Source organism: Somniosus microcephalus, chromosome 16, assembly GCF_052327205.1.
Source record: "Somniosus microcephalus isolate GS21.2 chromosome 16, FLI_Smic_1.0, whole genome shotgun sequence".
Classification (NCBI taxonomy): Eukaryota; Metazoa; Chordata; class Chondrichthyes; order Squaliformes; family Somniosidae; genus Somniosus; species Somniosus microcephalus.
The window spans coordinates 104,641,313-104,657,419 of record NC_141002.1 but is presented as its reverse complement, the minus strand read 5'-3'; the positions used below and the strand labels follow the sequence as shown (position 1 = coordinate 104,657,419).

The window sequence follows — 16,107 nt, the reverse complement described above, 5'->3', positions numbered from 1 at the left end:
AAGTGGTGCTGCAACTTCAATTCGTATTCTCCCTATATTCTATGAAATTTCCAAATACATTTTTTAACAATTTATACACAAATACGGTGTTACCCACTGATGCTGTACCTTACAAGCCTCCGGATCGGTCTAAACAGATCCCGTAGATTGCGTCTCCTAACTGCAGTGTTCCACCGCTCTATCTGGAGCACTGCGTCCGAAAAGTATGTCCAAAAGATCAGGGGTCAGGAGAGGTTGTCTCGGATTCTCCTGGTGGACTTGAGGCAGATAATCAACTCTTGCTAAAGCAAGCTCTTTGCAAACCAATAACCAAACGATTTTTAGAAAAGGAGACAGTAATCAAACCTACCTCTTTTTCAATGTTTAATCCTTCAGCTCTCAGGTTTCTCTCAAACACCTCCCGTTTCTCGGCTTGTGCATCAGATTTTCTGTAAACGAGAATGTAATCAATCCGGCACTTGCCGTCCCTGAAGAACAAGCCGTTTCCTTTATTTCTATCCAGAGCAACCTGCAGAGGAACAAAAGAAGTGCGCAGGTAGAATCAGACAGCACAGAAGGAGGCCATTCGGCCCATCGTGCCTGTGCTGGCTCTTTGGTACAATTAGTCCCACTCCCCCCTGCTCTTTCCCCACAGCCCTGCAATTTTCTCCTTTTCAAGTATTTATCCAATTCCCTTTTGAAAGTTACTATTGAATCTGCTTCCACTGCCCTTTCAGGCAGCGCGTTCCAGGTCACAACAACTCGCTGCGTAAAACAATTCTCCTCATCTCCCCCCTGGTTCTTTTGCCAATTACCTTAAATCTGTCCCCTCTGGTTACCGACTGGGAACAGTTTTTCTTTATTTTGCTGTGTCTAAACCCGTCATGAGTTTGAACACCTCTATCAAATCTCCTCTTAACCTTCTCTGCTCTAAGGAGAACAATCCCAGCTCGTCCAGTCTCTCCATATAACTGAAGTCCCTCATCCCTGGAGCTATTCTAGTAAATCTCCTCCGCACCCTTTCCAAGGCCTTGACATCCTTATTAGGAATAATTTCCATTGGTTTCCAAAATCCCTGTTCAATGATTTTATTTACTTATTTGTTAAAACCCTAGAGATATAATGTAGATGTTATAAAACTATAAAGGGTTTTGATAGAGTAGATGTGGCGAAAGGTTTCCCACAGGCAGGAGGGTCAGTAACCAGAGGGCCCAGATTCATGGTGAAATAACCAGAGGGGGTGAGGAGGAGAATTTCTTTCACACAGCGAGTCTGTCCTGATATCGGCAGCAAATACCTCGAGACTGCAGACTTCACTTCACATTGCAATACTGCAGCAAATGACAGGTTGCATTGTGCTTCTGAAACAGCGCACACAAACTCCACCTCACCACAGCAGATTAAATCGTTCACTTAACTTACAGCGCGAGAGGGTGCAGAGGAGATTTACCAGAATGGTTCCGGGGATAGGGGACCTTAGCTACAAGGACAGGTTGGAGAAGCTGGATTTGTTTTCATTAGAGCAAAGGAGGTTGAGGGGTGATTTGATTGAGGTGTACAAGATTATGACTGGTTTGGATAGGCTAGACGGGGAAAGACTGTTCCCACTAGTTGATGGTACAAGGACTAGGGGACACAGATTTAAGGTTTTGGGCAAGAGATACAGGGGGATGTGAGGAAAAATATTTTTACGCAGCAAGTGGTGAGGACCTGGAACTCGCTGCCGACGGAAGTGGTGGAAGCGGAGACACTCAATGTTTTCAAGGGGAGACTGGATAGGCACTTGAGGGAATTAAACTTGCAGGGCTACAGGGATAGAGCAGGGGAATGGGACTGACTGGATTGCTCTACAGAGAGCCGGCACAGACTCGATGGGCCGAATGGCCTCCTTCTGTGCGGTTAGGACTCTGAATGCACGTCAAATTTCCTTCTATTTTTTCTTAAATTTCTTGTGCTCATGAAGACGAGGGATGTTATTGCGGGGAGGAATACTTTCCTTCACAGGAATGCGGTGTTAGCTCCAAGTCACATAGATTCACAGAAATTTACCGCACAGGAGGCCGCCATTTGGCCCATTGCATCCGTGCTGGCCGAAAAAGAGCTATCCACCCTAATCCCACTTTCCAGCTCTTGGTCCGTAGCCCTGTAGGTTACGGTACTTCAAGTGCATATCCAAGTACTTTTTAAATGTGATGAGGGTTTCAGCCTCGACCACCCTTTCAGGCAGTGAGTTCCAGACCCCCACCACCCTCGGTGAAAAAATGTCTCAAGTCCCCTCTAATCCTTCTACCAGTTACTTTAACTCTATGGCCCTGGTTATTGGCCTCTCTGCTAAGGGAAATAGGTCCTTCCTATCCACTCTATCTAGGCCCCTCAATTTTATACACCTCAATTAAATCTCCCCTCAGCCTCCTCTGTTCCAAAGAAAACAACCCCAGCCGATCCAATCTTTCCTCATAGCTAAAATTCCCCAGTCCTGGCAGCATCCTCGTAAATCTCCTCTGCACCCTCTCTAGTGCAATCACATCTTTCCTGTAATGTGGTGACCAGAACTGTACACAGTACTTTATCTGTGGACATGTGCTCCAAGGTCCCCCTGTTCCTCTACACTTCAGTTTCCTACCATTTATAGTGTCGAAATCATTGATATATACCACAAAAAGCAAGTGACCTAGTACTGAGCCCTGCAGGACCCCACTGGAAACAGCCTTCCAGTCACAAAAACATCCGATTTAAAATTAACAATTGGTCCAGCATCAATTGCCATTTGCGGAAGAGTTCCAAACTTCTACCGCCCTTTGTGTGTCGAAGTGTTTCCTAATTTCACTCCTGAAAGGTCTGGCTCTAATTTTTAGACTATGCCCCCTAGTCCGAGACTCCCCAACCAGCAGAAATAGTTTATCTCTATCTACCCTATCTGTTCCCCTTAATATCTTGAAAACTTCGATCAGATCACCCCTTAACCTTCTAAATTGTAGGGAATCCAACCCTAATTTGTGTAATCTCTCCTCGTAACTTAACCATTGAAGTCCCGGGTATCATTCTGGTAAACCTACGCTGCACTCCCTCCAAGACCAATCTATCCTTCCTAAGGTGTGGTGCCCAGAACTGCTCCCAGTGCTCCAGGTGTGGTCTAACCAGGGCTTTGCACAGCTGCAGCATAACTTCTACCCCCTTGTATTCTAGTCCTCTAGATATAAAGGCCAGCATTCCATTAGCCTTTTTGATTATTTTCTGTACCTGTTCATGACATTTTAATGATCTGTGTACCTGAACCTCCAATGTCTCTTTGGACCTCCACTGTTTTTAGCCTTTCACCATTTAGAAAGTACCCTGTTCTATCCTTTTTAGGTCCAGTGGATGACCTCACATTTGCCTACATTGAAATCCATTTGCTACAGTTTTGCCCATTCACTTAATCCGTCGATATCCCTTTGTAATTTTATGCTTTATCTACACTGCCTACAATGCCGCCTATCTTTGTGTCATCGGCAAATTTGGATACATGACTTTCTATGCCATCATCTAAGTCGTTAATAAATATTGTGAATAGTTGAGGCCCCAACACAGATCCCTGTGGGACACCACTAGTCACATCCTGCCAATTAGAGAACCTGCCCATTATCCCTACTCTGTCTCCTGCCGCTCAGCCAATTTCCTAACCAGGTCAATAATTTGCCCTCAATTCCGTGGCTTCTACCTTAGATAACAGTCACTTATAAGGGGCCTTATCAAATACCTTCTGGAAGTCCATATAAGTAACATCCATAGACATTTCCCTGTCCTCTACTTTAGTCACCTCTTCAAAAAATTCACCTCTTCAAAAAATTCAATCAGGTTGGTCAGGCATGACCTACCTTTCACAAAACCATGCTGGCTCTCCCTGATCAACTTAAAATTTGAGGTGTTCAGTCACCCTATCCTTATAGACCCTAGCAATTTCCCCGACAACAGATGTTCGGCTAACTGGTCTATAATTCCCTGGTTTCCCTCTCTCGTCATTCTTAAATAGCGGAGTGACATGCACAATTTTCCAATCTAAAGGAACAGTTCCTGAAATCGAGAACACTTTGGAAGATTATAGTTCAGGCATCTGCAATGTGCTCACCTGCTTCCTTTAAACCCTAGGATGGAAACCATCTGGTCCTGGGGATTTGTTGCTCTTTAGTCCCATTATTTTCTTCATTAGCGTTTATTTTACTTACATTAATTTTATTGAGTCCCTGTCCCTGATTTAGTTTCCTTGGGATTTCTGGCATGCTATCCTCTTCCTCTATGGTAAATACTCTCACAAAGTAATTATTCAACATGTCTGCCACTTTCCCTTGGATCCCATGGGCTTTTACTTTTCTGACCAGTCTGTCATATGGGACCTTGTCAAAAGCCTCGCTAAAATCCATGTAGACTACATCAAATACACTACCCTCATCGATCCTCTTTGTTACCTCCTCAAAAAATTCAGTCAAGTTAGTCAGATATGACATTCCTTTAACAAATCCATGCCGACTGTCCTTGATTAATCCGTGCCTTTCTAAATGAAGATTTATCCTGTCCCTCAGAACTTTTTCCAACAATTTGCCCACCACCGAGCTTAGACTGATTGGCCTGTAATTACTCGGTCTATCCCTTTCTCCCTTTTTAAAGAACGATACAACGTTAACAGTCCTCCCCACACCAACAATCCTTAAACCTGTCCGAATGACGTGGTCAATTAAGATCAATTTGGGGGCACTATGCTGCTGTCGGTCCCCCACCCACTTGGAACTGGATTGGGACCAGCCATACCCATTTCACAGCGAGCCCTCGCAGTCAATAGGTCGAGCACACCTGCATCCCATCAGAGAGTGGGATTCCAACCCGGGTCCCAGAGCCACGCGGGCTGTGTCTAACCCACGGCATAATCCAGGTGATGACGCAATGCTTTAATTCAAAATACACGCAACGGCCACGTTGCTGCAGCAAGTTTCCCAAAATGTGATCAGCAAAAGCCAGGTGATATTGTTCCAGACTTGTAATGGGTTTTATGGCACAGTGACCAAATAAAAATCCAGATTCACAGTGGATGTCAATGAATGGAAAAATCCCATTACATTTTCAAACACATTTATTGATTCATGATGGGAGCTGATGAATTTAATTAACAGAGAATCTGAAAACTGGGTCAATTTCATTTGCATCAAGATTTTATGAATCTACCTTCTGTGATCCAATGCAATGCTTATTGTCTAGGTTAATTAGTTCAGTTTTAGAAAAGCAACAACCAAGATCTCCTTTCGCTTACTGTATTCATGCCCCACTGTCAGCTCCTTTCTCCAACTCCAATTAGTTCCTGTTTGACACAGGACTTGTTTTTTTTTGTTCAATATTCATTTTCGGGATGTGGGTGTTACTGGCAAGGCCGGCATTTATTGCCCATCCCTCATTACCCTCGAGAAGGTGGTGGTGAGCCGCCTTCTTGAACCGCTGCAGTCCGTGTGGTGAAGGTACTCCCACAGTGCTGTTAGGGAGGGAGTTCCAGGATTTTGACCCAGCGACGATGAAGTGTATAATTAATTTCTTTACAAGTGAATTTGGCAAGCCCAACTTTAGAAATGTCTAAGTATGGTGCAAAAAAAACACTTGGTGATTTCAATTTCCAAAAAAGTTTCCGAAAATGCATCTGAAATGTTCATTTTGTATGGAAATAAGAAGGGAGGGGCAGAGCAATTATCTGGCCAAGTTATCGGGAATGAGGGACCACATGTGCCTGGCATTGATGCCAAAGATCAATGCTATGAAATCAGCGTACCAGGTCACAATTTACACAGTGTCACAGCAGGTAGAACGACAAAACAAAGTGATAATGGGAGGGCACCGGCAATCCTATAGTATCTCGAGCTGAAACCTCTCCTGTACCATTTTAGAATTAGTCTTTTTCAAACATTTATCCAGTTCCTTTTCCTTGGCGAGACCACACCTGGAGTATTGTGTACAGTTTTGGTCTCCTTACCTAAGGAAGGATATACTTGCCATAGAGGGAGTGCAACGAAGGTTCACCAGACTGATTCCTGGGATAAGGGGATGGTCCTACATGGAGAGATTGAGTAGACTAGGCCTATATTCTCTGGAGTTTAGGAGAATGAGAGGTGACCTCACTGAAACATATAACATTCTTAAATGGCTTGACGGGGTAGATGATGGAAGGATGTTTCTCCTCGCTGGGGAGTCTAGAACCAGGGGTCACAGGCTCAGGATAAGGGGTCAGCCATTTAGGACTGAGATGAGGAGAAATTTATTCACTTAAGAGGGTTGTGAATTTTTGGAATTCTCTACCCCAGAGGGCTGTGGATGCTGAATCATTGAATATATTCAAGGCTGAAATTGATAGATATTTGGATATTAAGGAAATCAAGGGATATAGGGTTCGAGTGGGTTGTCTTATGAGGAAAGGTTGAGCAGGTTGGGCCTATACTCATTGGAGTTTAGAAGAATGAGAGGTGATCTTATTGAAACATAAGATTCTGAGGGGGCTTGACAGGGTAGGTGTCGAGAGGATGTTTCCCCTCGTGGGGGAATCTAGAACTAGGGGGCATAGATTCAGAAACTGGGGGCACCCATTTAAAACGGAGATGAGGAGGAATTTCTTCTCTGAGGGTCGTGAATCTTTGGAATTCTCTCCCCCAGAGAGCTGTGGAGGCGGAGTCATTGAATATATTCAAGGCGGAGATAGACAGATTTTTGAAAAACAGGAGAGTCGAGGGTTATGGGGAGCTGGCAGGAAAATGGTGTTGAGGCCAAGATCAGATCCGCCGTGATCTTATTGAATGGCGGAGCAGGCTCGATGTGCCAAATGGCCGACTCCTGCTCATAGTTCTTATGTTCCAAGCTATTATAAAATTTTGCCTGCACCATACAATCATCTAACCTCCTGCTTCATTTTACCAGTGATGATTTTAAATTGATGGCCTCTAGTTACAGACTCACTGAGCAGTGGAAATAGTTTCCCCAGATTCAAAACTCCATCAAACATGACACAATGGCCCAGAAATTCAGGTCCCAACGTGTGAATACATACTGGGTACTCGCGTGTAGGCCCAACGAAAGTGCCGGTTTCGTCCATGCACTGCGCATGCGTGGGAAACCAGAACTTCCGTTCCCCTGAAAGAAGGGGTTGACAGGGGGAACGCGTGCGCCGGAGAGGCAGCGCGTGCGCATCAAACTTACCCTCCCAGAGAACCCTTCAAAAACAACGCAAGTCTCCAGGAGCTACACATTTAAAAAGCAGTCGCAAGGCCTGCTTTTAACAAGGTAAGTGGTGAATTAATTAAAATTAAAACATTTTTTCCACAGGTTTATTATTTTTAAATACTTTAAAGAAAGGTAAGTTTATTTTTAGCCCCGTTAGAAAATGTAATTAATTTTTTCAAAAATTTAAATTATTGTTTAAAATAGTTACTTCATGCAATTTATAGTTATTTTAAAAAATGTGATTTAAAAAAAAAATTATTTGAAGTTTGAGAGATGTTTTGGGGCTTATAGTATTTATAGGTTTGACAGCTCATTCCCTGCTGCCATTGGCTCTCCATGGCCCACGTGATCCCAGGGGACGCATCGAACTAACTGCGCCCCTGGGATACACAAGCACCGCGCGCCGGCAGTTGGAGCAGGCCCAGGATCGGAATCCCACGCGGGCCCACAGCACAACGGCCGGCGCGCTAGGTAAGTGCAGGTCGGGGGCTTGCACCCACGGGAAGCCCCCGACCCGAATTTCTGGGCCAATGTTAACACTTCCCTTTATCAGAAAATCCAGCTTGTAGCTTTCTAACAGATTCAAGTCCTACATTTCAAAAACTGAGTGCCCTGTTGAATATAAACCCTCAATATTAGAACGCGGTACAAAATAGCTCACCTGGACACCAGTTTCCAGTCTACTCGCGTCATCCGACGTGCTCGTCAAATTGCCAGCGTGAAGCAGGGAGTCATCATCCTTTGAAGGACTGTTCCTACCCTCAGATTCACCCAGGTAAATATTTACATCGTGTGCCACTGAAAGAGGAGGGGAGACAGCAGTGATTGTCGAGAGATAAACTGAAACACACAATGAAGAGAGACGTAGTGCAGGTGCAGCAAGCGATCCAAAGGGGCGTTCCAAACTTTGGCGTGTATACTCAAACCTTCTAATAGTGCCAGACTTATTTAAGCATTTGTCTGTGAAAAGAAGCCAAAACGCAGTCAGTGATACATGCTAGAAATGACCGTCCACAACATTGGACACATTTGTATGAAGTTCTTCACCCGCCAATTTAACAGGACGCACGCTAGGAAAGCAGGTATTGAATTGGCTTCAGAAACGTCAGAAAAATATTGGCCAGGACACCGGGGAGAACTCCCCTGCTCTTCTTTGAATGGTGCTATGCAATGTTTCCCCCTAATTTTTTTTGGGGGCGCACGGTCCCTTTAACTGGCTGCGCGGCCCATTCAAATTTTCGCGCCTGCGCGGTTTCTCCCATATAAAAACCGTTGCGCGGCCGCGCAGCTTAGCGGGAACGTTGGTGCCGTGGGATCTTTTACATCCACTTGAGGGGGGCAGATGGGTCCTCGGTTTAACGTCTCATCCAAAGACGGCACCTCCCACAGTGCGGCACTCCCTCAGTGCTGCCCCTCCCACAGTGCGGCGCTCCCTCAGTACTGCCCCTCCCACAGTGCGGCGCTCCCTCAGTACTGCCCCTCCCAGAGTGCGGCGCTCCCTCAGTACTGCCCCTCCCAGAGTGCGGCGCTCCCTCAGTACTGCCCCTCCCAGAGTGCGGCGCTCCCTCAGTACTGCCCCTCCCACAGTGCGGCGCTCCCTCAGTACTGCCCCTCCCACAGTGCGGCGCTCCCTCAGTGCTGCCCCTCCCACAGTGCGGCGCTCCCTCGGTACTGGCGCAGGGAGTCTCAGCCTGGATTATGGGCTCTAGTCTCTGGAGTTCTTTAATCATGCTGACAGTGGGCAGAGTTAGAAACCTCGGCGAGGCCGCGTTTGGTTTGATTCAGAAGCTGCTTACTTCCACAGTAGCTAAAATGCAATGAAAGCCACTTGGTACAAATCAGTTTAATTTCTGTTCAGCTACGGTTATAAAATTAAGTTCACACGTACACACCCCCATTTGGGGAAAATCTCTTAGCACAGCAGAATAGATTCGCTCAGCTCTCCACCCTGCCAACCTTGCGGAGGTTATTTCTCCCGCTCAGCACTTCTGCTGCCTGGACTGATGCTGTGACGTCAGTGCTGATTTTTAAAAGTCTCTCTTCAAAGACTAGCAGAGTGCAAACAACTTGGGCAACACCGCAGGTGCCAGGCGTCTCGTAACTGACAAGACATTGATAACAGATGGGCCGTTGTTTGGGAACTCTTCAAATCTAAAACACATCGACTTCCACTGGCTTCACAGCTGAGCACATCCCCCATTATCTTCATCCCACCATTGGCGGCCATGCCTTCAGCTGCCTGGGCCCAGAGCCCTGGAATTCTCTCACTTTGCTCCTTAAAACCTCCCTCTTTGACCAAGCTTTTGGTCATCTGTCCCAATATCTCATGTGGCTCGTGTCAGGTTTTGTCCTAAAACGTCCCTGTGAAGCGCCACGGGATGTTTTACTACTTTAAAGGCGCTATACAAATGCAAGTTGTTCTGCGGAACAACAACTCCGCACAGCAGTTGACCATTTTCAAGTAAGTTTCTGCTCAAAGCTCATCGGAAAACTCGTGTAGGGAAAAATGATCACCGCATCCAAAACCACGACTAACCCATTTGAATTAGCGGAGAGGGGAAGGTCATATTTTGCAAGTATTTCCTATCCGATTCCTGGGAAATTAGTACTCGTTCTGGCATTTAATTACACGGTGAAAAACATTCTGCCACAATTTGAATGTTGAATGAGTAGAAGCTCACCAGGAAGATACTCTTGTTAAACTATTAATTATTTTTGAATTACACGGTAATGAGCGAGGGTGGATGGAAACAACAGGCTAAAATACAAAACAAACGAGAGAGATCAAGGTCACTAAGTGAAGCAGAATACTGAAATTAGGAACATAGGAACAGGAGGAGGCCATTCAGCCCCTCGAGCCTGTTCCGCCATTCAATGAGATCATGGCTGATCTGCAACCTAACTCCATAAACACACCTTTAGCCCATTTCCCTCAATACCTTTGGTTAACAAAAATCTATCAATCTCAGATTTAAAATTAACAATTGACCCAGCGTCAACTGTCGTTTGCAGAAGAGTTCCAAACTTCTACCACCCTTTGTGTGTAGAAGTGTTTTAATTTCACTCCTGAAAGGTCTGGCTCTAATTTCTAGACTCTGCCCCCTAGTCCTAGACTCCCCAACCAGCGGAAATAGTTTCTCTCTATCTACCCTATCTGTTCCCTTAATATCCTGAAAACTTCGATCAGATCACCCTTTAACCTTCTAAATTCCAGGGAATACAACCCTAGTTTGTGTAATCTCTCCTCGTAATTTAACCCTTGGAGTCCGGGTATCATTCTGGTAAACCTACGCTGCACTCCCTCCAAGGCCAATATATCCTTCCTAAGGTGTGGTGCCCAGAACTGCTCCAGGTGTGGTCTAACCAGGGTTTCATACAGCTGCAGCATAACTTCTACCCCCTTGTATTCTAGTCCTCGAGATATAAAGGGCAGCATCCCATTAGCCTTTTTGATTATTTTCTGTACCTGTTCATGACATTTTAATGATCTGTGTACCTAGACCCCCAAGTCTCTTGGGACCTCCGCTGTTTTTAGCTTTACCATTTAGAAAGTACCCTGTTTGATCCTTTTTAGTTCCAACGTGGATGACCTCACATTTGCTTACATTGAAATCCATTTGCCACAGTTTTGCCCATTCACTTAATCTATCAATATCCCTTTGTAATTTTATGCTTTCATCTACACTGGCAAAAAAAAGCACCAGACCGGAAGATTGGGGGCAGTACAGGATACAGCAAAAGAGGACAAAGGGATTAATCAGGAAGGGGAAAATAGAATACGAAAGTAAACTTGCAGCAAACATAAAGACAGACTGCAAAAGCTTTTATCGGTATATCAGGAGGAAAAGACTGGTAAAATCCCAAGTCGGTCCCTTGCAGTCCGATTCGGGAGAATATATAATGGAGAATAAGGAAATGGCAGACCAATTAAACTCATACTTTGGTTCTGTATTCACAAAGGAGGACACAAATAACCTCCCAGGAATATCGGCAAACATAGGGACTAATGAGAGGGAGGAGCTGACAGAAATTAGTATCTCTAGGGATATGGTGTTGGGTAAGTTGAGGGGACTGAAGGCCGACAAATCCCCGGGGCCTGATAAACTACATCCTAGGGTACTTAAGGAGGTGGCCCTGGAGATAGCAGATGCTCTAAGGATCATCTTCCGGAACTCCATTGACTCGGGAACAGTACCCGTGGATTGGAGGGTAGCTAATGTTACCCCAATATTTAAAAAGGGGGGTAGAGAGAAAGCAGGGAATTATAGACCAGTAAGCCTTACATCGGTTGTGGGCAAAATGCTAGAGTCCATTATTAAGGATAAAATAGCGGAGCACTTGACAAATGGGGAAAGGATCGGACAGAGTCAACATGGATTTACAAAGGGTAAATCGTGTTTGACTAATCTGCTGGAATTTTTTGAGGAAGTAACTGGTAAAATAGATGGGGGAGAGCCAGTGGATGTGGTGTACCTTGACTTCCAGAAAGCCTTCGATAAGGTTCCACACAAAAGATTATCATGCAAAATTAAGGCTCATGGGATTGGGGGCAAAGTATTAACGTGGATAGAGAACTGGCTGGCGGATAGAAAACAGAGAGTTGGAATAAACGGCTCGTTTTCGGAGTGGCAGGCAGTGACCAGCGGGGTGCCGCAAGGATCTGTCCTGGGACCCCAGCTGTTCACAATATATATAAATGATCTGGATCAGGGAATTGGATGCAATATTTCCAAATTCGCTGACGACACTAAACTAGGAGGAGGGGTGGGCTCTGATGAGGATGTCAGGAGGCTACAGTGCGATTTGGACAGGTTGGGGGAATGGGCGGATACGTGGCAGATGCACTATAATGTGGATAAATGCGAGGTTATCCACTTTGGGGGTAAAAACAGGAGGGTAGATTATTATCTAAATGGCAATAGATTGGGAGATGGGGAAGTGCAGAGGGACCTGGGTGTTCTTGTGCACCAGTCACTGAAGGAGAGCATGCAGGTGCAACAGGCGATTAAGAAGGCAAATGGTATGTTGGCCTTCATATCAAGGGGGTTCGAGTATAGGAATAGGGATACCTTACTACAGCTGTACAAGGTGCTGGTGAGACCGCATCTGGAGTATTGTGTACAGTTTTGGTCGCCCCATCTGCGGAAGGATGTTCTTGCCATGGAAAGAGTGCAACGGCGATTCACCAGGCTGATACCTGGAATGGCGGGAATGACCTACGAGGAGAGATTGAATAGTTTGGGCTTGTACTCACTGGAGTTTAGAAGATTGAGAGGGGATCTCATCGAAACATATAAAATTATGGCAGGCCTGGACAGGCTGAATTCAGAGAGAATGTTTCCAATGGCAGGGGAGCACAGAACCAGGGGCCACAGTCTAAAAATAGCGGGCAAATCATTTAAAACAGAGATGAGGAAGAATTTCTTCACTCAAAGAGTGGTGAGCCTGTGGAATTCCCTGCCACAGAGGGCTGTGAAGGCTAATTCAATAAATATTTTCAAGAGAGAATTGGATATATTTCTGAAGGCTAAGGGGATTAAGGGTTACGGAGAAAAGGCGGGGACGGGGTACTGAACTGGTAAGATCAGCCATGATCTCATTGAATGGCGGAGCAGGCTCGAAGGGCCGAATGGCCTACTCCTGTTCCTATCTCTATGTTTCTATGTTTCTATGTTTCTACACTGCTTACAATGCCGCCTATCTTTGTGTCATCAGCAAAATTATATGTGGCTCTCTATCCCATCATCTAAGTCGTTAATAAATACTGTGAATAGTTGAGGCCCCAACACAGATCCCTGCAGGACACCACTAGTCACCTCCTGCCAAATTGAGTACCTATCCATTATCCCTACTGCCCATCTCCTGCCGCTCAGCCAATTCCCTAACCAGGTCAATAGTTTGCCCTCAATTCTGAACCTTAGATAACAGTCTCCTATGTGGGACTTTATCAAATGCCTTCTGCAAGTCCATATAAATAACATCCATAGACATTCCCCTGCCCACTACTTTAGTCACCTCCTCAAAATTTTCAATCAGGTTTGTCAGGTATGACCTGCCTTTCACAAATCCATGCTGGCTCTCTCTGATCAGCTGAAAATTCAAATTGTGACACTCAAGAGCAAGTTTGTTGCAGTCAAATATCTGGGGCAAGATCAAGCCAATGTAGGGGAACATTGGAATATCAGCCGAGACATGCCAAGAGACGGAGTAGTGCAGTGAGTCGCAGCAAGGATCAACCAGAAGCGGAACAAGGCTGATGTTGGCAGGTGTGCTTGGGACCAGAACAGTTAAGTCATTGTGTTTACAGTAAAACGACTTGGGAACAACTTTCAGGACCCTGATGGATCAATGCAGCAAGAGAAATTAGTATTTGGTCTTGGAAAGTAGAAACATCATTCCTTTGTTTGGAGCAAGGAACCCCTAGACAAGGAGAAGGGGGGAGGGGGCAAGAAAAAGAAAGAGCCCTCCAGGTCCGAGATTCAAGTAGGCCAGAACCTTCCAGGATGGCCTTCTGGTTCTTAACCGCTTTACCTGATGCTGTTCCTGCTTCCCTCCCCACCCCCTAACATTGTGATGTGTCTCCCCGCCCAAGGCTCCTGTCCCCGCTAGGCCTGGCCAACTCCGATTGGACGGATTCCTGGATCACAGGATCTCCTGCCTCCGCCCGCCCCATTGGCCACTCAACTCGCCCATCCTCGCGGCACCTCACCTTCCCACAGCCAATTGGGAAACAAACAGACTCTTCAATCTCTGATTGGATGATTCTTGACTCTGCCAAACAGCCTTTTTCCCCCCAAATTGCCAATACTTTTATAACTAGGAAGCGAAAATGTTTGATGAGAAATAGAATTTTTAAAGGCAGCGATGATTTTTCTCCCAGCTTTTGCCCCCAGCAAAGCCCTGGAGATTTACCTTCAATTCTTGGAGACTCCAGGACAATCCTGGAGTGTTGGCGACCCAGATCCCTGCACAACTCCCAAGTTCTTAAATGGAGAGGGGATTCAGAATTTCAGATCACATCATTGCTAACCTATTTTAAAACGGAGTTTACAATCTTGGACATTCATTAAATAAGCTTCTCGTTAATGATTACACAGGATATACGTCACAGAAACAGGCCATTCGGCCCAACCAGTCCATGCCGGCATTTATGCTCCACTCGAGCCTCCTCCCGTCTTTCCTCATCTAAATCTATCAACATAACCCTCTATTCCCTTCTGCCTCATATGCTTGTCTAGCTTCCCCTTAAATGCATCTACACAATTTGCCTCAACCACTCCCTGTGGTCACGAGTTCCACATTCTCACCACTCTCTGGGTAAAGAAGTTTCTTCTGAATTCCCGATCGGATTTCTTGGTGACTATCTTATATTGATGGCCTCTAGTTTTGCTCTTCCCCACAAGTGGAAACATTCTCTCACATGGCGATTTAGTAAAACTAAAAAACAAAGGAAAGGAAGCAGTGGGTTGAATACGAGGTCCCGCGATGCTGGGATTCTTGCTACCAGTCAGGGAGAGCAGCATTGCAGAGGTAATTTGTCTTGCTGGTTGACAAGAGAAGTATAATGCTGAATAACTCCAATACATGGGAGAGAGGCAAAGAGCTGACAGCTACAGATAGGCAGGAGATCATCAATACTGGGAGATGTTGTAGATCGTGTTTGCCAATCTGCAGTGCCGTGAATGGTGGCCGTCAGCAGTTCAACAGCCAAAGCAAAAATTAAGTGCAAGAGAGCTACCCTTGCCAAGAGCCTTGGAAGAATTCCAATGACGATGCAGTTCTACTAGGGACAACTGGAGAGTTAGGGCAAGAGTATAACAGGGGCCTGGAATTTGCAGTCAGGGACAACCACTGACCTCAAAGAAAGCTGTCCACAAAGATCTAATCTGTGGCGAAAACCTTAGCTTTCTCAATGTTAAATTGATTGTAGCGTTGTCAAAAGGGGATCCCCCAGCGTAGAGCAGCAGTCGCTCCGCACCATCAGCCCTTTTGTCTTTTAATCTCTCCTGCCATCCAGCCTAGCACAGACCTTCCCTTTTGTTCTTTCCTCCCCTCCTCCCTGTCCCTCCACTTGCTTAAAAATCTGTTACATCTGACTTTTTTCAGTTCTGACGAAGGGTCATCAACCTGAAACGTTAACTGTTTCTCTCTCCACAGGAGCTGCCTGACCTGCCGAGCGTTCCCAGCATTTCCTGTTATTTCAGATTTCCAGCATCCGCAGTATTTTGCTATTGTATTAGTGAGGTCATCAAGCTGTCTAAGCAGAGCCAATCACATTGAAGAATTCTCAGACAGCAAGCCAGGAAATAAAAAGCACCAATTATCAATTCACTTTTTACAAATTTTACCGAGAGTGAAATAAAGATTGGGACATACACACGGGGTTAAAGTAGAAGCTGAAAGGTCAAACTCTTAAAAATATATTATTTTAAAAATCTAGTACTTTTTATCATAATGGAGAAATTGGACATTCCATAAATATAAAATTAGTTTTTCAGGGCCAGAATGGTTGCTCAACAGTCCATATGCTGTTAAAACCCCAGTTACACCTATTCCAACAAAGTGTAACTTTATGGGGTGTTTAACAGAGATATTAGAGCAGAAAAGCATAGGTTTATCATCAGTTCAACTAATTTCACTGATTGCCGGCTATGGGGAGGTCTACAGCACAGCCGGTGGCGGAGCAGGGATTAACTGACCGCAACTTCAGGATTTCCGTGTTTATCTGTGCATGCCCTAAATCCTGAAGCTGTGGTTAGTTTCAGAGGAGTAATGATGGTGAACGTTGACAGTTTTGCTGTCATTACCACCGCAAAAATCAGGGCCAAGAATATCCATTAGATAAAGCTTTCCCCAAAATCCATGACCACAGGGTACAGTGGAGATGTTACTGGACTAGTA

The 16,107-nt window shown here is 45.3% G+C and overlaps 1 protein-coding gene across 2 annotated transcripts in view; it reads right to left on the bottom strand.

The window, feature by feature from the left end:
• The window catches only part of LOC147106460 (anoctamin-4-like), a 230,883-nt gene that overhangs the window by 112,671 nt on the left and 102,105 nt on the right, over positions 1-16,107 (bottom strand). For both annotated transcript variants that reach the window (XM_086009661.1, XM_086009662.1), the window contains exons 3-4: positions 7,868-8,004; positions 350-508 (exon numbers count right to left, since the gene is read on the bottom strand). In XM_086009661.1, coding sequence (XP_085865787.1) covers positions 350-508; positions 7,868-8,004 — 296 coding nt within the window. The remainder of the gene's footprint in view (positions 1-349; positions 509-7,867; positions 8,005-16,107) is intronic.